This window comes from Capricornis sumatraensis, chromosome 4, assembly GCF_032405125.1.
Source record: "Capricornis sumatraensis isolate serow.1 chromosome 4, serow.2, whole genome shotgun sequence".
Classification (NCBI taxonomy): domain Eukaryota; kingdom Metazoa; phylum Chordata; class Mammalia; order Artiodactyla; family Bovidae; genus Capricornis; species Capricornis sumatraensis.
Genome location: NC_091072.1, coordinates 9,827,922 through 9,849,776, shown reverse-complemented (window position 1 = coordinate 9,849,776; position 21,855 = coordinate 9,827,922). Strand labels below are relative to the sequence as shown.

Sequence of the window (21,855 nt, the reverse complement as noted above, 5' to 3'; positions counted from 1 at the left end):
CAAGCAGTTCAGATGTTGTAGTCTGCCTTCTGTGTTCACTTGGAAATGATAAAAAGGGAGGCCAGGAACTCTGTCTTATGAGCAACAATAGATGGGTTACATTACCTGTTCAGACACCTACGGAGTCTCTGCCTATAAAAATCAGTATTACTTAACATTTGGAAAGCCATACTCCTTTGGAAGTATGTCTGGGCCCTTTATATCCTTGAGACTAGCATGAGGGGGACTCCCCCAGGGGTCACTTACTGATTCACTAAACACATACTTCTCCAGAGAATGTCAAATGCCAGCCATTGGGTTAAGCGTTAACTCTACAGCGATGAAACAATGTACTAAGCCTCTGCTGTCACAGAGCCCTCAGCCTGCAGGAAGAGACGTGCAAAGAGATGACAACCATCGCGATGGGTGTTGTGACATGAAACCACAGTGTGGGGCCCTGTGGGGAGCTGAGGAAGGACCCCAGCTCGGAAGCGTCCTTGTGAAAGCTTCCTAGAAGATGCTTATCTAGGGAGAGGGCTACTTCATAGGAATCTACCCAGTGAAACGTGTGTGTTGGCGTGTCTGTCTGTGGTGTGTGTGGGGGGGGCAGGGGCGCGGTGGTAAAAACAAAGGAGGAAGTGCAATGTTCCAGGAGTGTAACTATGCAAAGACTCACAAGAAACTAAAGTTATTTCACTATGGATGAAGTGTAAAATGAGCTTGAGAGTTTTTAGAGGCAAAGTTGGACAGAAAGATAGAAATCAGATCTCCAAATCCTTTCCAACAATATTAAGTTTAAACTTTCTCCTGAGAAAAATACTGAGCTTACCAAGGTTTTTAACCAGGGTAATGGCATAATGAGACTTGTATTTTATAAAAAACCTCTCTGGATGCCAAATGGGAAATAGATTAAAGAAAGAGACTGCTTAAGAGATTCTTCTGGTAGAGGAAAGATGAGCTAAAAGGCATAGATGCAATTTAAAAACAAAAAAATACTTGAAGAGAAAGAATTTGACTACGTAAGGGCACTTCAATAATTAAGACTCCATACTTCCAATGCAGGGAGGATGGGTTAAATCCCTGATCAGGGAAATAAGATCCCACATGCCTTGTGGCATGGGCAAAAGATTAAAATAACAAAAAATTAATTTGACCAGATAGAATAAAATGGAAAAAAAAAACTTTCAAAGTAAGCAAGAGATATAATGCCCAAATCATGGTTTCTAATATAATTATCAACAAAGAGGGGGTGCAAGCAGGATGTCTTCAAGAAATGGCTAATTCTAGGACTGAGGAAGGAAATTTACAAGATGATCCTCAAGTATCTTGTGCTGGAAAGTAAGGAAATGCCAACAAAATAAAACAAAGAAAACCTCACAATAATAGGAGTATATCAAAGAGACAGAGGAGCTTAACTACAAGAATTCCCTGAGGTAAAACCAGAACAATTCACGCAACAAACTAGAGTAGAATTGGATTATAACCAAAAGTGTAAAGTAAATATATCTGTGAGTTCATACTGATATAAATAAATGATTGAATAAATGAAGAGGAAATAAAAAAGAAAAACTTCCCAGGCAGAAGACTTCTAAATAATATCTACATATCCAATTCATTCTCAAGATAGTGGAGGATAACTCTCCACTCCTTAAGTGTGGGCTTCTTTCCAAAGACATGATCATGGGCTAGCTGTCAAGGTTAATATCAACAGTCAAAAGTCACACTGATAGTATACTACTTTGCCACTGTGGTCTTTGCCTCAAAAACTCATACCCCTGTCAAATCATGAAGATAGTACCAATTAAGGGGCATTCTCAAAAATATCTGACCAACACCCTCAAAACTATCAAGATTATAAAAAACAAACCAATTCTGGGAAACTGTCACAGCTAAGAAGCCTACGAGACATGGTTAATTGTTATAACAGGGACTTTCCTGGTGGTTCGGTGGTTAAGAATCCGCCTTCCAATGCAGGGGACAAGGGTTCGGTTCCTGGTCAGGGAACTAAAATCTCACAAGCCATGGAGCAACTAAGCCTGAGCACCACAACTACTGACCCCATGCACCTGAGTGAGAGATCCTGCTGCTGCTGCTGCTGCTGCTGCTGCTGCTGCTGCTAAGTCACGTCAGTTGTGTCCAACTCTGTGTGACCCCATAGACGGCAGCCCACCAGGCTCCTGTCCCTGGCTGACTCTTCACGACCCCATGGACTGCAGCCTACCAAGAGATCCTGCAAGCTGCAACAAAGATCATACTTGCTGCAACCAAGAACTGACACAGCCATAAATAAATCATTAAAATAATAATAACTACATTAGTATTCTAAAAAATAACAACTATAATTGACTTCTGGAATAGAAAAAGGACATTAAGTAAAAATTAAAGAAGAATGATCAATTAGGGACTTCTATTAATAACTTATCGATATTATTTCATTACTGGTGACAAATGTGATACACAAACATAAGATATTAATAACAGGAAAAACGGCATGATACACATGAAAACTCTCTGTACTATCTTTACAGTTTTCTTATAAATCTAAAGCTATCATAAAATTTTACAGTTTAATATATACATAAACAGTGGTGATAGAAATGAAAACCATGAATTACTGAGATAAGAAAGACTCTAATTGTTTGCAGCAAGAGTGTTTGAAACGACACCTAAGGTTTTAGGGGGAGCCAAGACATAATATATATTTTACTTAAGTTTGACAGATTAGAGAGAAGAATGTATAGAGCTAAAGAGAACACTTAGGTAATCTAAGTTCATTCTAGTAAGGACTTTTATTTGGAAAAATATCTATAAAGATAGAGAAAATAATCAGTAGAAGAGAAACTATATTCAGTCAGATTCTGGACTGAGGAAAAGCATTCTCTTTAGCCCAGTGGAAGGAGCGTGGAGAGCCTTAACATAGAGGTACGAGAGGAAATGCCCGGTTGAGATGTGATCAGAACGCTTCCTGCATGGCAGTAAGGTTTCCGGCCCTGGGTAGCTTTTCACACGAGGGAGGCAAAGTGACAGAAGCAAAGGTAAGTGGCAACTCATGAGTAGCACAGTTACCACAGGAAACAAAACAAAGCCAAAACTGTCTTTGAACCCTCTTAAATCATCCATAAAGTATAGCGTGTACAGTTGTATGTACATAGTCGGGTGGGGTAATACGCATACTGTGTAGTGAGGTAACCGTAATAGAACAGGGTGATTGTGCTAAGATAATACACATCTCTTAAAGGTCCGTCTGGTCAAGGCTATGGGTTTTCCAGAGGTCATGTATGGATGTGAGAGTTGGACTGTGAAGAAGGCTGAGCGCCAAAGAATTGATGCTTTTGAACTGTGATGTTGGAGAAGACTCTTGAGAGTCCCTTGGACTGCAAGGAGATCAACTAGTCCATCCTAAAGGAGATCAGCCCTGGGATTTCTTTGGAGGGAATGATGCTGAAGCTGAAACTCCAGTACTTTGGCCACCTCATCCGAAGAGTTGACTCATTGGAAAAGACTCTGATGCTAGGAGGGACTGGGGGCAGGAGGAGAAGGGGACGACAGAGGATGAGATGGCTGGATGGCATCACGGACTCGATGGACATGAGTCTGAGTGAACTCCAGGAGTTGGTGATGGACAGAGAGGCCTGCAGTGCTGTGATTCATGGGGTCGCAAAGAGTCAGACATGACTGAGCGACTGAACTGAACTGAAAAACAGAATCCTAATATTCCCACTGTCGGTTATCCTCACCATGATACATAATAAGTATCTCCTTTGAAATAAGTATACACAAAGAGGAGTTTCCATGGTAGGTTTAGTTGGGTCTTGAATTTTACTCATTCAGAAAATTTCTTCCCTTGAATTAAATGGATAATCATGTCACATTTAACTGTAGTTATTCAAATGGTCAGATCTGAGGCTTCCATTTTCACTGCTTATGTTCATCCTATATATTATTTCTTTTCTTCCATGTTTCTTCTGACTTCTTTGAATTATTTTAGAATACTATTTTAATTTATCCATTATCTTTTTAGACAATGGATAAATTGCACTTTTTTGGTGTTTTCTCTAAAGACTTTTGTACAGAAACTTTAACTTTTTATTCTATTTAGAATATTGCATCCCTTTCAAGAAAGTGTAAGAAGAACCTTACATTTCCATTCTTTATGTTATACTTTTCTATTGTATTTTATGGTATAGAGACAAAGAAGGATAATTTTATGATGATAATATAGTCAATCTAACAATAAAATAAAACAATTTTTCTGCCTAACAATAAAGCCTAAAATGTATGTGAGGCAAAATTTGACAAAAATGAATGAGAAATGTCCAATTGGACTACAGTAATTAGAAGCTCCAATATCCAGATTTAAATATGGATTAAAACAACTAGGTGAAAGATCAACAACAACAAAACCAAAGACTTGAACAACACTACAAATAAGTGGGTTCCACAAAAGTTCAAGATAGTGGTCAATATTTTAAAAGCATATTTCTAAATACGTGAAATAAATAATCCAAAAAGAAATAATCAGTAGCACTTACAACTGCATGAAAATGAATATAATATTAGGTACCAGTTCAGTTCAGTCGCTCAGTCGTGCCCGACTCTTTGCGACCCCATGAATCGCAGCACGCCAGGCCTCCCTTGTCCATCACCATCTCAAAATGTGTATAGGACTGGTACACTGAATACTACAAAATATTGTTGAAGGAAATTTTTTAAAGACCTCACTAAATTTAACAAATCTTGAATTCATGGATTGGAAGACTTAGTATTATTTAAATGGCAATATTCCCCAAATTGGGCTACAGGTTCAATACAAGCCTATCAAAGCTTAGCTCTCTTTTTGGAGAGATTGACAAAATGATCCTAAATTTCATATGAAGATGGAAGGGAACCAGAAAATAGACAAGATAGTCTTAAAAATGAACAAAGTTGAAGTGCAGACACATCTTGAGTTCAAAATAATATGTGACAATAATCAAGACTGTGTGATACTGGAATACAAAGAGATCAATGGAATCAAACTGGTTGTCCAGAAACTCTCCCATACATTTGTAGTCAACTGGTTTTCAGCAAGGATACCAAGATAATCCAATAAGGGAATAATCCTTCCAACAATATTCCTGGGACAAATGGATATGAACATGCAGCAGAAGTGTGCTAAAATACTATTGCAAAGCATATGTATACCAAAGCATATATTATACAAAAAATTAATTCAAAATAGATAAATGCTAAAACTGTAAAACTCTTAGAAAAATTGGGGGAAACTTTGTGACAATCGGATGAGGGAAGAGTTCATTAGATTGGATAGCAAAAGAAGGAAAGAAAAAGAAAATATACACATAAATGTAAAATTAAAAATATTTGTGCTTCAAAGGATACTATTAAGAAAATGGAAAAGATAACTGAGAGATAGGAGAAAAACCCTGCAAAGCACATATCTGATAAGAGTCTAGTATCCAGACTAAATTAAGACTCTCACAATCCAGAAATGAAAAAAACAACTCATAAAATTGGCAAAGATTACACACAAATATTTCCCCAAGAATATATACAAATAAAAACATGAAAAAATACTCAATGTCAGCAGCAATAAGGAAAAAGTAAATCAAAACTGCAAGGAAATACCACTTTACACCGATTAAACTAGTTAGAATCATGAAGATAGATAATAATAAGTGTTGGCAAGGAAGTGAAGTTGGAACACTCATTCATTGTTGGTGGGAATGTAAAATGGTGCAGTCACTTTTGAAAATAGGTCTTCAGTTTCTTAAAAAGTTATGTGGAGAGTTACTGCATACCTGGCAGTACCACCCCTAGTTATATACCCAAGAGAACTGAAAACATGTTTGTACAGAAACTGTAATGTGAGTGTTCAAAGTAGTATTATTTATGACTGGCAAAATGCATAAACAGCCCAAATATCTTTCAGTTGCTGAGTGGATAATTAAAAGGTGATCCATATGATTGGAAAATGACTCAGCAATAAAAAGAATGATGTACTGATACATGCTACAATATAGATGGATTAAAAAAAAAATTATGCTGAGTAAGGAAGCCAGACGCAAAAGTCACATATCATTGTATGGTTCTATTTAAGCAGAATGCTCAGAATAGGCAAATTCACAGAGACAGAATGTACATTAGCGGTTGTCAGGGACTGTGGCAAGAAGACAATGGGAAATAATGCTCATGGTGCAGGGCTTTATGGGATGAAGAAATGTTCTGAAATTGTGTTCACATCAGCACTTCACAAATGGACTAAAAATCACTGAACTGTATGCTTTTAAAAGGTGAATCTCGTGGCATGTAAATTATATCTCATATTTTTTAAAACTTGAATTTAAAAAGATCGTATGTATTTTTTTTTAATTAAAAGAAAAGAAAGTCTGTTATGCTAATATACATATTTATTATGCCTGGCAATTTTCATTCCATCTTGAAGCTCTGATTTTCCATCTGGTATTTCTGTACAGCCTAAAGAACTTCTGTAGCACGTCCTGCAGTGAAGATCTGCTCGCAACAAACTCTTTAGTTTTTGTTTATTTGAAAATGTCTTTATTACACCTTTATCTTTGAAGAATATTTTCACTGTTGACAGGTTTGTTTATTTGTTGCTGTTTTCCTTCCAGATCTTGGAGGAGTTCTCCTGACTTCCAGATACAATTTTTTGTTTTGTTTTGTTTTTTATCTTTTAAAATTTGTTTTAGTGAGAAATCAGCTATAATCCATATTGTTGTTGCCCTCTGTCTAATGTCTAACTTTTTATTGGCTGCTTTCAAGGTTTTCTTCTTTATCTTTTGTTTTCAGCAGTTTGACTATGATGTACATGATGATTCAGCTATCGTTTTCTTTATATTTATCTTACTTAAAGTTCATGAGCTTATTAAATATGTAATTTCTTCTGTCATATACATTATAGTTTTTTACATTGCCCCATGCACTACTACTGGGGCATTTTAATATTTTAAAATATCTTTTTCTCTGTGCTCTTTAGTTTGGGTCATTTCTAGTAATATAACTTCAACTTTTCTGACTCTTTAGCCAAATCCAGTTGGTGTCATAAAGACATTTGATGAATTTTTATTTTGGATATTTTGTTTTTCAGAGCTAAAATTTCCACTGCGTCTTTTTGTTTGTTTCTATTGATGATCAGATATTCTACTTCCTAACTCATTATGAGTATATTTTCCTTTCTGTCCTCAAATGTATCCAATAGTTGGATCATCTCAGTGAGTGTTAGTCTCTACTGATTGTTTCTTTTTTTTTTTAATACCAGTCACATTTTCCTATTTCTCCATAAGCATGTATATTAACTTAGTAATTTTTTTTGGACATTATGAAAGAGTACCTGGTGTAAACTCTGAATTCTGTTATAGTCCTCCAAAAGAACTGATTGTTATTTTTTTGAAGCAGACAGTGGGCTTAGCCACTTAAACTTTCCCTGATTGTCTGTGTGTTGGAGTGGAGGTATCAGACGAAACTTCTGCTCAGTCCTTTTAGCCTTTGCCAGGCTGTTTGGAGTTGGCTTCGTGAATGTGATGTTTCGGTGGCAGGGACAAGTTTAGGAAGAATATAAAAACAGAAGTTGAGGCTTCCGCTCTATGGCTTCTCTTTCTTGAATTTTTCTTCCAATCCCTAGTGCCATTGTCCCCAAGAGCTATTTTATTCTAGTTCTTCAAGTCATTAAGACTGTAGCTTTTATCTAAGTTTTAGCCAATCAACTTGCTGCTGACTGAGGTCAGCCTTGAGGGGAAAAAGCCATAAAAACTGGGAGACTCACTCAATGTTGCTTCTTTCTTCCAAGTATTCACTTCCCTCGAGTTCTTGCCTGTTTTTCATGCTCTTCATTGCTTCCAAGTACATGATTTTTATATATTGACCAGAGTTTATAGTCATTATCAATTGGTGGGTTCATCTGATAAGAGTTATTCCACTGTTAACAGAGCTGGACTCCCATGATTGGGTGCAGCAAGAGTGGATTCCATTCAACTCGTACCCACATTTGGAGAAAATGAGAGACAATTAGAAACCATGTGTATGATGAGTAATCGTGCATATGTATATGGGTAAGAGTATGTACGTGTGTTGCAGAAGCCAATTTGACTACAAAGTTCTCCACTGAAGAACTTTTATGTTAGACAGGTACAGTTGTGTACTTGAAATTGAGGGAAGAGGAGTGAGACAAGGAGATGAGTAAGAGGCCGAAGCTGGCCTTTGCCCTTGGTGGTTCAAAGCATGTCTCAAATAAATCAAGGTGCCTCCAGAGCTCTACTTGTGTGAGTTTGCTTAGAGCTTCCAGTAGAGATTTAGCTTGTCCAGACTCAAGTCAAATAGTGATTTTAAAAGCTATTTGCTAAGACTACACTTCTGAATCAAGTCCGTACCTAGCCCCTGGAGTGCAGAAGCCCATGGGTTGTCAAAAAGAATAGGGAGGGGAAAAAATAAAGCTCTTCCTCATGGGCCCGAGGTAGGGTCAGTTCCTCATTAAAGCTGGGTTTGGACTATCTGATGCACCAGGTTCCATTCCAGAGACGCAGCTGTCCACACCTGAAGCCCATGGGCTTACAGCAGAGTGTTCCTCTGTGGTTTAGAGTGACCGGATGGAACCTAGATGGAAGACGATACTAAAGGGTACATTGCGGATGACCCAGCCCGACACCTTCACTGTACAAGAGAGGACTGAGGCCCAGAGAGGTGAAGCGGCTTCTCAAGATCTCCCAGCTCCTTAATAACAGAGACAAGACTCAACCCCAGATTTTCCAACTCTCAGTCCACTACCCTGAAGCTTGAGCAGGAGCCAAGACTTTGTGAAACCACAACCCTCCCCAAAGAAAGGGTTCATAGTGAGCAATGGATGCCCTTCTTTCACATGTAACCACATAAGAAATCAAGACCTTTACAAAATTTACACACAAAAAAATTTACAAAACAGGAATGCCTGATAACTCATTTTAAATCATTTAACAGTTTGCCAGCTGGTATCTGTGAAAAGCAAGGCTGCCGCTTCACTGAGCCATTAGCTATTTCAGTAAATGTATCATTATTTGTCATACTTTGCAAAAGTAGACTCCAAATTCAAGTTATTACATATTTTTTTTCATTACCCAGATCTAAGAACCCACTTAGCTAATGGAGGTGTCATATATACCTTCCAATTCAGAAAAAAAAAAAAAAAGTTAAATAACATTTCTATCAGCAGCACACCACCAACCTCCATACTTAATAAAGATACCTTCAGTTTTATTATTGTGTTATTTATTATTGTGTGTTTATCATTTTGTTAAAAATGATTTATTTGTCCTGTTTGTTACAGTAAAGACATATAAATCATTTGGGGGTTTTAAGCACATTTTTAAAGTAATGTTACAATGCTTACTTTTCCTATTGACCTTGGAAATTTCCTGAAGTCAAGGACTATGTCTTGTTCATTATTGCATTCCAGCTTCGAGCATGATAACGTGTAACATATAATACACTTCACCGATGAAGTATTTGTTGAATGACTAGTGGATGAATAAATAAACAAATAAATAAAAATAAAGAGATTTCTCTTTCAGGTGATTCTATTCTAGCAAAGCATCAGTATGACCGGATTTCTCCAATTTCATATAGCAGTTTCCGCCTTGGGCACATAGCCCTTCAAAAATTCCAGACACAGTGTGCCAGAATTCCTACTGTTTCTTCCCTTACGTTGACCTCCACTAGAAAAACCTCACTTTCTTGGGGGAAAAGTTTTCATGTGATGATAATTGCCAGTAGCAGAATCTGTTTGAAAAATAAATCAAAAGAGTAGGATAGACTATTTGTGTGTGTGCGTTTTCCTTCCTGTATCTCAGTGCATTTATACACATAGGACACAGCAGAGATCTTCAGCGTAAAAGCTTTTCACAGTATTTCACTTGCCACCACCCTGCTGTGGACTTCTTGAAGATGGGAGAATCTCTTCTTTTATATTCCAGGACAATGCCATCTTTATATGCCAGGATTTATCACAAGTCCTGTTATATGCTAAGTGTTCATTAAATACTAGTCAAAATAAGATAGTGAACAAAAATATCAGTAGGCAGGCTCTCCTTTGAATAAATCTGACAATTTGTTTTGTACACCTTAATCTCCGTTTTCACCATCCACTCTCATAGAATCTATCTATTGCAGAAAATTAGGTCTATCTGTAGCAGCTTTGAAAAAAATCGACACATCACCATTTTTTTTGCATGGAGTTAAAGCTATCATTTTAGAAACAAAGAAAATAGTTTTCCATTTGTTAAAAGACGGGTTTCTCCTGTCTTCGCATCTTTGCACAAAGCATCCCTTATTTTGTCAAATGACAAAGCCCGACTAACAAAGCCCACAGCTATTGGAAGAGTCAGCATGGCAGATACATGTTCCTAGAACCTAAGGAAAACATTGTGCTGAGCTCTCACTAAATATTAGCCTAGTTCTGGAGCTTAAAGTAAACAATAGAGACCTTCAGTCAATACTGAGGAAGAGCCTTAGGGCACCGAGGATGGAGAGCAGCTTCACACTGATACTGCCAGCTTCCTCGGGGTAGCCAAAACAAGCATCTAAAGAACACTTCAGTGACCTGCAGTTTTGGTGGGTGTGTTCTGATGTTGTTTTTGCCCTTTTCTTGGTCAGCATCTCAAAATCAAGGGCGCTGGTTCCATGTGTCAAATTTAAGGCCGTTTCCAACGCATTGTCCCTACTCTGAAATTAGAAATGCAAGCCGCTGTCTTTGATAAGTTTGCCCACAATGCCTAAAGGGAGGCAGAATGATTCCTTTGGAACAACCACGCTCATCTATTTTGGAAGCTAGTCAGTGATGATGAAGAGTTAACCCAGCTTCTTTAGACATGGTCCCATCCATTAGCTACATGAAGAACAATAATGGACCAAAATCTGTCACAGCTGAAGAAAGAATGGCCCGGTAGGATGTAAACAGACTGCCATGAGTGTTCATCAGCTACATTTCTTGCTGGATTTGAGGGTGAACAAAAATTTCAGTTATTATTCATATTACTCATTAAATTTCTATTTTTCCTATTAGTGTTCCCAAGGCCTTGCCAGGGTGTCTTTCAGAATTCTAATGCTCTGATCCCTCTTCATTTGACTGGGGTGGGGAAGGTAGAGTCTACTGAACCATGGGAAGAGAAATAAGTGTTATCTTTCAGGGGGCCCATTTCTCCCCTCCCACTGCTGGACCTCAGGCCCCACAAGCCTTCACAGTGGCCTCTGCATCGATTCTACTTAGGTTCCTGGCCTCCTGAATCCCCCTACTCCAATCCATCACACAGCAATCCCCTGAAAGCCCAGATGAAGCCAGTCATCGTCCTACTTAGGAAAAAAAAAAGTCATGGCTAGCAAATAAAGTTCAGCTTTGCCTGCCATGGAAACTATTTATAACTTGGTTCTGATTTGTCTTCTCAGCTTCATCTCACTCGCACATCTAACTCCACTGAACTTGACTGCTAATGGTGCTCACACCTCTGCCACCCCTCCGCACCTTTAGTCATGCTGGTCCTCTGCTCTCAAGAAATTGATCGTCCGTTTCCACGTGTCCTGATGCTGACTCCAGGTTGGAAGTCATCATTCCTCTATTTTCAATTCCCCAAAACATCGTACTGGGTTGGCTTTTCAGCTCTGTTTTTGTTTTCATATTTTGGGTAATATTTATTTTAATAAACATATTGTTTTGCTCTTCCCCTTGTTCTCAATACTTTAAACTCTTTGAGGTGAGAGGATGAGGCACAGACATTTGAATATTCCGTGTAATTTGAGGCACAGAGCCTGGTATGTAATAGGTACTTAGTAAGCATGAATGAATGAATGATTGAATGAAAATGATTTCTTCCATATCACCCTATTTTCCCACACCAGTAGTATGACAGGAACATGAGCCATTTAAGCAGTTTAATTATCTAACCCAAAATGTGGGCTCTGAAGATCAGAGCGAGTCTAGATGCAACAGCTGAGGTGTCAAAACACATTAAAAATAATAATGCAAAAATAACCAGGTGTAATCTAAGCTGAGCATTTTCTTCTGGCACCTCTTCCCCTACCATTCAATTTAGAATCATGTTCTATAATTATCATATCTGCTTAAAGGTCCTATTTTCTGCTGATTCTCAACTAGATAAAATGCATACAGCTCTCCAAGATTGAAAATATTTCTAAGAGGAATGAAAGGCTTCCTCTTTAGTTTTCCCTTCTTAAATGGAATAAAAAGACACCTCACTTAATATAGGAATTTTTTTAATCAAAAAGTCAGCACTGGGAAATGTTCCATCATCCATCTGAGACCCATAATTGTGAGAGCACCAGAGAAAACCGGGGTTGCTTAGCAAGTGTGAGGCCACTCAAGTGCTTGGCCACCACTCAGGACCTTCCATCAAGGATACATTGTTTTGGATACTGTAGGTGATGCAAAGAATAATAAGTCCACGACTGGGTTAAAAGTGAGGTAGGAGACAGATAGGCCCTTGGACTGGACAACTGGTGTTTCTCAAGTGGAGTAAAGCTGAAATTTTGTTCTCAGCCAGACACTCCAAGGACAAAGCTAGAGGCAGAAGCTGAGCTCTGCTGAAGTAAAGAGATATGGTGCTCGCTCCTGAGATCAAGGAAAAAGTCCCTGTCTGCACATGCACAGAAGGCTTCTTGGGGGTCACAAAGGGAGGAGGTGCCACCCCATAATAAGTGTGGGCATGCACTCACAGGCCTCTGTGGTGGGATCCATCTTAGGAAAAAGTTGCACACGCCTATTGGGGAGGGTCCTAGGCCCCATCAGGAGTGAAAAGACGAAACAGGATATTAATGATTGGCCAAAGACCCGGAAGGACTGTCCTATCAAAGTGATTTAAATTACCTCTTTACTGAGCTCCTCACTCAGAACGCCTGCTGTCTGCTCCGGGTGTATATTTCTGCCTAGCTTCCATCTTAAATAAACTGTTTCTCAGTGTGCTCTCCCATTTGTTATGCTGTGGCTCTAATAATAAACTCGTACCTGTTTTTTACAGTGTTTGCCTCCTTGAAATACTTCTTCCACTTTCAAACGGGGAAAAAGAGCCAGGGCCGCTTTGCTTCTAGCCTCTGGCCCCCATAGCAGCTAGGATTCCTGGTTTTCACCCAGGCTACACAGGTTCAGATCCTGGACAGGGAATTAAGGTCTCTCCTCAGGACTGCTTACTGCTATCTCTCCAAGATCATAAGCATCATGGCAGGTAACACCAAATGCCCAACCCACGGTTCACACTTCAGCAGAAGTTTTTCTGACGGTATCTGGGTACCCAGCCTGGCCAGTTAAGAGTCAGTCGTGGGCAGGACTTGCCTCTACATGGAAGGGACAGCTGTCCACGGCTCTGGAGGACCAGCTGGCCACCAAACTTTGTTGAATTCACATCCAATTCCTTTCTCATTTTTTGCCTTTACTGATATCCTCCCTGCCACTGCTTCCTTTTGTTCAAATTGATGCAATTTCTCATTGGATTAAATTAGAAGCTTCCCAATAAAAAATTCCTTGCCTCCCAACCAGCTCCCTTCTAATCCAGCTGTCTTGGTGGACGTGTCTATAGACGTCTCTTTCAAAACCACAAATACAAACATGTCATTTTCATGATAAAGGTCTGAGTTACTCCCGATAGCCTTCAGGGTTCCATATTCAACTGTCACCGTGATCTGACTTTCTCTGGCCACTTCTCCCATTAACCCTAAACGTGGCCTTAAGCTCTTCTCACTTGGTGCTCCTTACCAGCCCTGAGACAGCCACTGTTCTGATTTTTTTTTCCCCCACTATAATTTATCTGGGGCTTACCAGGTGGCACTAGCGGTAGAGGACCTGCCTAAAATGCAGGAGATGAAAGAGATCAAATTTCTATCCCTGGGTTGGGAAGATCCCCTAGAGGAGGATCCCACTCCAGTATTCTTGCCTGGAGAATCCCACGGACAGAGGCGCTTACAGTCCATGAGGCTGCCGAGTCGGACACGACTGAAGCAACTTAGCACGCAGCCGCAGCCGGCAAGCTGTACCACCCCACACATCTCCTCCAGGGGGTGCTGATGTCCCCAGTTCACATGCCACTGTGGGGATTCCATCTTCTGCCTGGAGCCTGGTATCACTCGGGCGCCTGACCTGCACATCTTTCAGTAAACTTCAAGGCTGACTTGATCCCAGGGTGCATTCCCAGGAATGACAGGAGTAGGACCTGTTCTTCGACAGAGGGAAGAGCCTGTGACCCACAGTGGAAATGAACCAAGCCCTAAAGTATCGAAAGGTGAGACATAGGGTTCTCACTGCTGCTGCTGCTGCTGCTAAGTCGCTTCAGTCGTGTCCGACTCTGTGCGACCCCAGAGACGGCAGCCCACCAGGCTCCCCCGTCCCTGGGATTCTCCAGGCAAGAACACTGGAGTGGGTTGCCATTTCCTTCTCCAATGCATGAAAGTGAAAAGTGAAAGGGAAGTCGCTCAGTCGTGTCCGACTCTTCGCGACCCCATGGACTGCAGCCCACCAGGCTCCTCCGCCCATGGGATTTTCCAGGCAAGAGAACTTATCTATTTTATACACAGTATCAGTAGTGTCCATATGTCAATCGCCATCTCCCTATTCACCCCACCACTCCTTCCCCACTTGATGTCCATGTTTGTGCTCTATGTTGCCCATTTCTGCTTTGCAAATAAGTTTACCTATACCATTTTTCCAGATCCATTAATGCATTAATATATGGTTTTATCTTTCTGACTTACTTCACTTTGTATGACAATTTCTATATCCATCCACATCTCTGCAAATGGCACAACTCTGTTCCTTTTTTATCACTGAGTAATGTTCCACCACACACACACACACACACATACACACACACACACACACACACATACACACATATATATACACACACACACACCACATCTTCTTTATCCATTCATCTGTTGATAGACATCTAGGTTGCTTCCATGTCCTAGCTATTGTAAATAATGCTGCAATAAATATTTGGGGTGCATGATTTTTTTTAATTACAGTTTTCTCAGGGTATATGCCCAGAGGTGGGATGGCTGCATCTTATGTTATCTCTATTTTTAGTTTGTTAAGGAGCCTCCATACTGTTCTCCATAGTGGTTGCACAATTTACATTGCCACCAGCCCTGTAGGAGGTGACCCTGAGGAAAGGCGGAACATTTAAACTCACAAGGAAGATGAGCTGCAAACACCTCTGTGCACTTAGAATAAATCACAACTTCTTCCAACAACCTACTAGGATCTATGCAGTGTGACCTCACCTAAATCCAGTCTCACTTTTTACCCCTCTCCTGTCATTAGCTTCAGGCTCTCTGCCTACCACAGGACCTTTGCACCTGCCTACACCTCTGCCCGAAGGAGCAGATGCTTCATGTTGGGATCCTTTGCTTCCTTCACAGGTCACAGTTCAACATATCAGCTTCTCTGAGTGGCTGTCACTAACCTTCCTATCTAAAGGAAACCACCTCCCTCCCTTCATGCTTGTCATCAGCTAAACATATTTTGTTTGTTTCCTGCATCTTCTCAAGATAGAAGAATGTTTTCTCATTCATTGAAGTATTTCCAGTACTTCATACCTGGTACCTAGTAGGCATTCAATGTTAGTGGAATGAAGTGGGAAACAAATGAAAAAGTAAAAGAAGGAGTCAAAGAAGAAAGACAGAAGTGACAATAACCAGCTGTCTGTTTCTAAAATCTGGACCTCGAGTCACTGATCAGAAGTTCTGGGTCTATCATCTCACAGGGAGACTGGGTACCCCTAAACAAGCTGGAAACTCCTGTTATTAATAACTTGGCCCCCAAATCTCTGGAGTCACCAAGGGTATTGGATTGGCCACGCCCTAAGGGAGAATGGTTTTCAGATGAAGAAAGGATTGTTGAAAACTCGTATGGAGATGCTTAAGCAACCTGCCCTGTCTCTGTCAATTCCACCCATGACATCCATCAAGTCCTGGGCAGAGGACCTCAGAGAAACTATTTTCTGTTGATCTGGTTCTCATGAGAACAGGCAGAAATATTTGTTAGATTTGTTTAAAACAAAATCCATGACTTGACGTGTTTTTTGTACTTACTAATTCCACCTGTGGATGAGATATTTTTCACTCCAAAGTCTACAAGTGTGCAGTTTGTCACACGGGTCAGTCGTTTGCCTGCATTACGACTGTGGTGGTTTAACAGTGTCCACGTATTCCCTCATAGCCCTCTCTTCAGGGGTAGAGGTGAATTCCCTCCCACCACTTGAACAGTCACTGGCATTGACTTCTAGAGCTTGCCTGGTGGCTCAGTGGTAAAGAAACTGCTTGCCAATGCAGGAGACCCAGGAGACATGTTTGACCCCTGAGGTTTGGAAGATTCCCCTGGAGAAGGAGACAGCAGCCCATTCCAGTATTCTTGCCCGGGAAATCCTATGGACAGAGGAGCCTGGCGGGCTATACAGTCCATGGGATTACGAGTCAGACACAACTTAGCAACTAAACCACCATCACCATCATTGACTTCTAGCCTATAAAAAGTAATGGAAGCAAGACCATGTGACCTTGGAGCATCCTAAAAAGAATGGCCTCCACCTGAGGCTCCATGGGAAGCCAGTAACCACAGCATGGGCAGCTTCAAAATCGCTGGGAGAAGCCCACGAAGAGAAAAACCGAGGTCTCCTGCATCACACGAGTGAGTTACCTTTTATTTCTTTTTTAATTTGACTTTTGAAACTGACATGTCACTGTCTCCTTGGATACAGTTACATGAGTTTTGACAAACAGACACATACAGCCACATAGCTGTATCAAGATCCATGTAAGTTCCACGACCCCACAAATGTCCTCTTGCGGTCCCACTATAGTCGACTCATTCCCCTTGCCCCCAGGGACCAGCAAACACTTACTCTGCTTTCTGTAATGGAATGAACCACCTTTCAAAGCAGAACCAAAGCCCAGGCTGAAATTTCAGCTACACAGGGATGAGAAATCTCAAGTCAGGATCACCCAGTCAAGCCACTCCCAAATCGCCCCCTAGAAACTTTCAAAGATAATAAAGGTCTACAATTTTTTAAGCCACTGTTTTGACTGTCGTCACACAGCAATAGTTGCACTGTTTGCCTTTGGAAACACTTCAGTTTTTTAACCTAGAGTGCTTTTCCTTCTTAGAGAAGCCCCAAAGCCCAAGGCCCCTGCCCAGGTACCCTAGGTGACCTGAAGGTGGAGAAAGGTCACTGAATGATATGACCAAGCTCATCTTGTTTTGTTGTTCAGATACTCAGTCGTGTCCAACTCTTTGCGACCCCATGGACTGTAGCCTACCAGGCTCCTCAGTCCATGGAATTTTCCAGGGAAGAGTACTGGAATGCGTTGCCATTTCCTTCTCCAGGGACCTTCCCAATCCAGGGATCGAACCCAGGTCTCCTGCATTGCAGGCAGACGCTTTACCATCTGAGCCACCTAGACTTTCCTAATTCAGTAATGTCTGCTTACCAGACATTATTTAAGAAAATGAAGAGCCAAGACATATGCTAAGACAAAATATTCATAATGGGTATATTTGTATTGATAATATATGGACACCTTCCACTTACTACTCAATGATAAAAAGGCAGGCAACCAATTTTTTTTTAATTGGCAAAAGACATGAACAGACAATTCACAAACGTAGATATATAAATGACCAACATTTTAAAATGTTGGACACCATTAGCCTACAAGGAAACACAAATTAAATTCATAGTGACATGCTCTCCTACACCCACTAGAATGACTATTATTTGAAAGACAAATGTTGGTGAGGATGTAGAATTCATGTACATTGCTTTAGGGTGTGCAAAATAATGCAGCTACTTGGAAAACATTTTGGCAGTTTCTTATACAGTTAAAAATGAACCCAACTTATGCCCCAACAATTGTACTCTGAGATATTTAACAACAGAAGAAAAAACATCTGTCAACAACAACAAAAATAATGTTCAGGAAAGCTTTTTTCAACATACCACCCGCCCCCCACCCAAAAAAAGAGAGAAGAAGGCATAAGCCAAATGCAGGATTTCTGCCTAGAAGAAATCCACTCAGTGATAAAGAGCAAGAAGCTACTTGCTTTCTGTGCAACCAGCGGATCCATTTCAAAGCGATATCAGAAACTAGATCTAGAAACATGCATACTTTCTGTGGTCATTTATACAAAGTTTTAGAACAAGCAGAACTAAGCTATGGTGAACCAAAGAAGAAAAGTCGCTGGGAATCTGGAATGGAAGGCTAGGGTTGACTGAGAAGGGGTACATGGCAACGATGATGTGATGGAAAAGTTATGGATTAACAGGAGTGTGGGTTACACAGGCATTTGCCTGGTTAAAACTCAATGAACTATATAACACAGTATCTCTGCATTTCACCATATATAAAATATATGTCATTTTTTTAAGTTAGACGAAAAAATCATAAGTAATTTCCTGTAAAAATATTCAATCGGGATCCTTTTAGAAAGGAAAGTGTTTGCTGTGTTTAAAATGTAGAATTTTCAATGATTTATTTAAATCTTTCTTTCTCTATTCATTCATCCAGCAATCATTGAGTACCTACTCTGTATCTGTCACTGTTCTAGGTGTTTCTGAACATATCAGTGGGCAAAATAGACATGGATCCCTGCTTTTAAGTTGCTAACAGTCTATAGGAGTAGGGAGAAATCAGGAAAACCAAATTAAATGGGTAAATGTGGTGTCTAAAATCTGAGAAGTGCTAAGAAAGAGAAGAAGCCTGTGACATTGCCATATCATCCTCCAGCTGCTTGACAACGTTTTTTAAAAAGTTATAGATATGCCTGTATTTACTGATTAGCATTTTTGCCTTTGTTAATTGATGGATCACTCACTAGAAGATTTCCAGAAATAGCAGACAGGGTGCATGTGTGTGTGTTTTAAAACTTGCTGGGTTATCATCATTGCTTTCTTCCCCAAGCTTTTGCAATATTTAATGCCTGAAAGCATATATATCAAGATGTCACCTGGGGTGAGTGGAAAGGTTGGTTTCAAGGACACTGCTCAGCGCAAATCCCATTCTGTGTGCTACTGAGTCAGAATCACACTGAGTTATCAAGTCCTAGAGCAGCTCTTTTTGTCTTCTGTATAAAAAGACCAACCACTCAAATGTTACAGAATTCAGACACCCAAGTCATTAAGATGTGGTTGTACATAAAAGAGGCATCCCTGATAATTCAAAACAGACAAGAAGAATGTGTTCTAGGAATCATTCTTCTCCAAATCATAATATCTGGCACAAAACATAAATAAAGCCCTCTTTTTCTCCTTCAGTGCCTGCCGTCAAGGAGTTACAGAGCAGACTTGTTATCTGCCAGGAACAGCAAGTTGTGGAAAGGCCTTCAGCTAAAAAATACTCCTCCTGTATTTTTTAACAAGGCAGAGACTGAGAACACAAGTAATTCCCCAGCAGACAGCAATAGGACCAACAATTCAAAAGCATCTGTGACGTGATTATCCAACACACCAAAATATTAAGCTCCATGCTGTTTCTCTTTAGCTACAAGACCTACACAAAAATAAAGTGGTTTTGCTCTTTGCTCTTAGTTCTTGTTTTTAATCATGTATCTTGGAAAACTCAGTCTCTCATCAGGTTCTATAGATGTCCTAATGGACCTCCAATCTTAAATCTATGCCATGTCACAGGATTCCTCCATGATAATGTGTTTATTTGCCAGTTACCTCTTACGCTTTCCTCTCTTTTACCAGAACATGCATGATTCTGCTCACAGAGAATGCCTTCTCACCTGTAAAATGTCACCCACATTTCTAGTTCCAACATAAGTTCCTTTCTTTAGTAAAGTCTTCCCCAGCCAAGACAGTTAGTAGTGACCTGTTCCTCCTCTCAGCTCTCTCAGCCTGATCTTCCATCCCACTTATTCTATCTAGACATGTTCTGGGTTCACCTTCTTAGAGGCTAATAGCCCAATCAGAGTGATAAGAACTGTAGGCTCCTTGAACCAAATGCAATTTAAACCCAGGTTGCATTCTCAAAAGTGATTTGCAAATTCTGTTATTACAGTTATTAGGATGGATGATCCCCGGGTCAGTCCCTAAAAGAGTATCTAACCCATAAAATATCTGAGATACAGTAGAACACCCTTTGTAGTATTATGTTTCTGAGAAAATGCATTTCTACTTCTACAATGCCAACATCAGCTGATCAAAACTGTGTAGGTGATCCAAAACTGCTTGAGTGGCCACTGACGATCAAATACTCTACTAGGTCCTACAGATTGGTTTCTGGCTTCCTTAGGAATCCACAGGACTGATCCTCATCCTGTGACTTACAAGTCTCCACTTCACAGCTTCTATGAAATCTCACATAGACTTCTAATGCTCCGTGGTTTCCCAGCAACAGAAAATATGTGTCAGGTGAGGGGATGGAAGCAGCCAAGTATTGATTCCACACTGGTCCACAGCACTGACTTACCTCAGCTTCCTAACATGCATGCAAAGGTCTCGGGCTTACTTCAAGCCATGAAATAGAGTCAACGGCTTGCTTTGTTTCAGCTGACTTCATAAAAGCACACAAATGTAAAACAAAGATAATGGCGTTTGCCCTTTTGCATCTGCACCCTTACAATTCATGTACAAAAGCATTCTTTTGATAAGGTGCTTAAAGATAAGGCAGAAGGAAAAACTGGTTCATAGATGGGCAGCTCTGATCTGAAACTCAGTCAATTAAAATCTGACAACCCCAAATACTTTGAAAGAAAGGAGATGGCAAAATGTTTATGTTCACATCCATTGCCTTCATTCCTTTTGAGAAGCCTAGAATTGTCCTTAGCAAGCAAAGCAATAAGAAGAATCATCCTAATTTGTGAAAGCGCCACCCTTTCTCAGAAAGCCCAGTTCCGCGGCAGAAATTAGAAGTTTCTCTTACCTCTTAGTTCGCCCATATCCAGAGTTGTCCCCAGCTGCTCTAACAAAGCGACTCTTGCCGCATTCTTTTTGTGCTTCTTGCCATCGTAATGCTGCTGGGCCATCAGAGGATTGTTGAACCAGGCTGCACAGAGTCCACAGTATCTGTCTGAGTCTCTTCTTTGATAGGGAGATGGAGTCACTGGAGCAGTGTCCACCCTCGGAGGTTTAAGTGAGCTCAGAGGTGTGGCTGGGGAGAGAAAAAAATGGAGAGAACCACAAGCCAGGTTAGTCCCTTCCTGAGTGCACGCCTCCTCGGTAGTTGAAGATGGAAGAGTCTCACATTCATTCTAGAGCTGAAAAATCCAAGAATTTGGGAAATTGCATGAAAGAGAACAGAAAAGATCTTGACTGAAGAATCTTGAGGACCAGGGTATCATTAACAGCCAAGAAGGCCAAAGCCACTTAAAACCAGTTACTTCATGAGTGTGCTTCATGGACTGAAAGCACCAACATCACCTGTAGTTTATTGAAGATGCAAATTTTAGATTCAGTCCTGGACCACTGGATGAGAGCATACATTTATGAGAGCTTCAGGTGACTCCTGCAAATTAAATTTGGAAAGCATTGAATTTGGATTCAGTGGTCCTCATCCTTGACGGAGCATTAGGATCACCTGGGAGGGGTTGAACATTTTGCTTTTGAACCTGGGTTACAATTAAAAATTCCTAATTCATTGCAGTCAGAGATTGCAGTCTGTTATGGTTTCATCTGATAGTTCGGGAGACCACTCTTCAGGGGGAAAGAAAGGCTTTGTTTTTGTTTAATAAACTCTTGGAGGTCAAGAAATGATTTATTAACCAAAGCCAAAATTTCAAGTAAACATTGAACAATCCAGACTTGAAAGATTCTGAATGAAGGGATTAGACATCTGTGTGCTATAAATGGGTATAACTAATAAACAAGGGATTTGCCGAAGTGATAGAAG

At 40.3% G+C, this 21,855-nt stretch overlaps 1 protein-coding gene across 1 annotated transcript in view; it reads right to left on the bottom strand.

Moving 5' to 3' along the window:
• ZMAT4 (zinc finger matrin-type 4) overlaps nucleotides 1-21,855 on the bottom strand; it is a 234,527-nt gene that overhangs the window by 56,808 nt on the left and 155,864 nt on the right. The window contains exon 4 of the mRNA XM_068970498.1: nucleotides 20,890-21,117. Within this exon, the coding sequence (XP_068826599.1) occupies nucleotides 20,890-21,117 (228 nt within the window). The remainder of the gene's footprint in view (nucleotides 1-20,889; nucleotides 21,118-21,855) is intronic.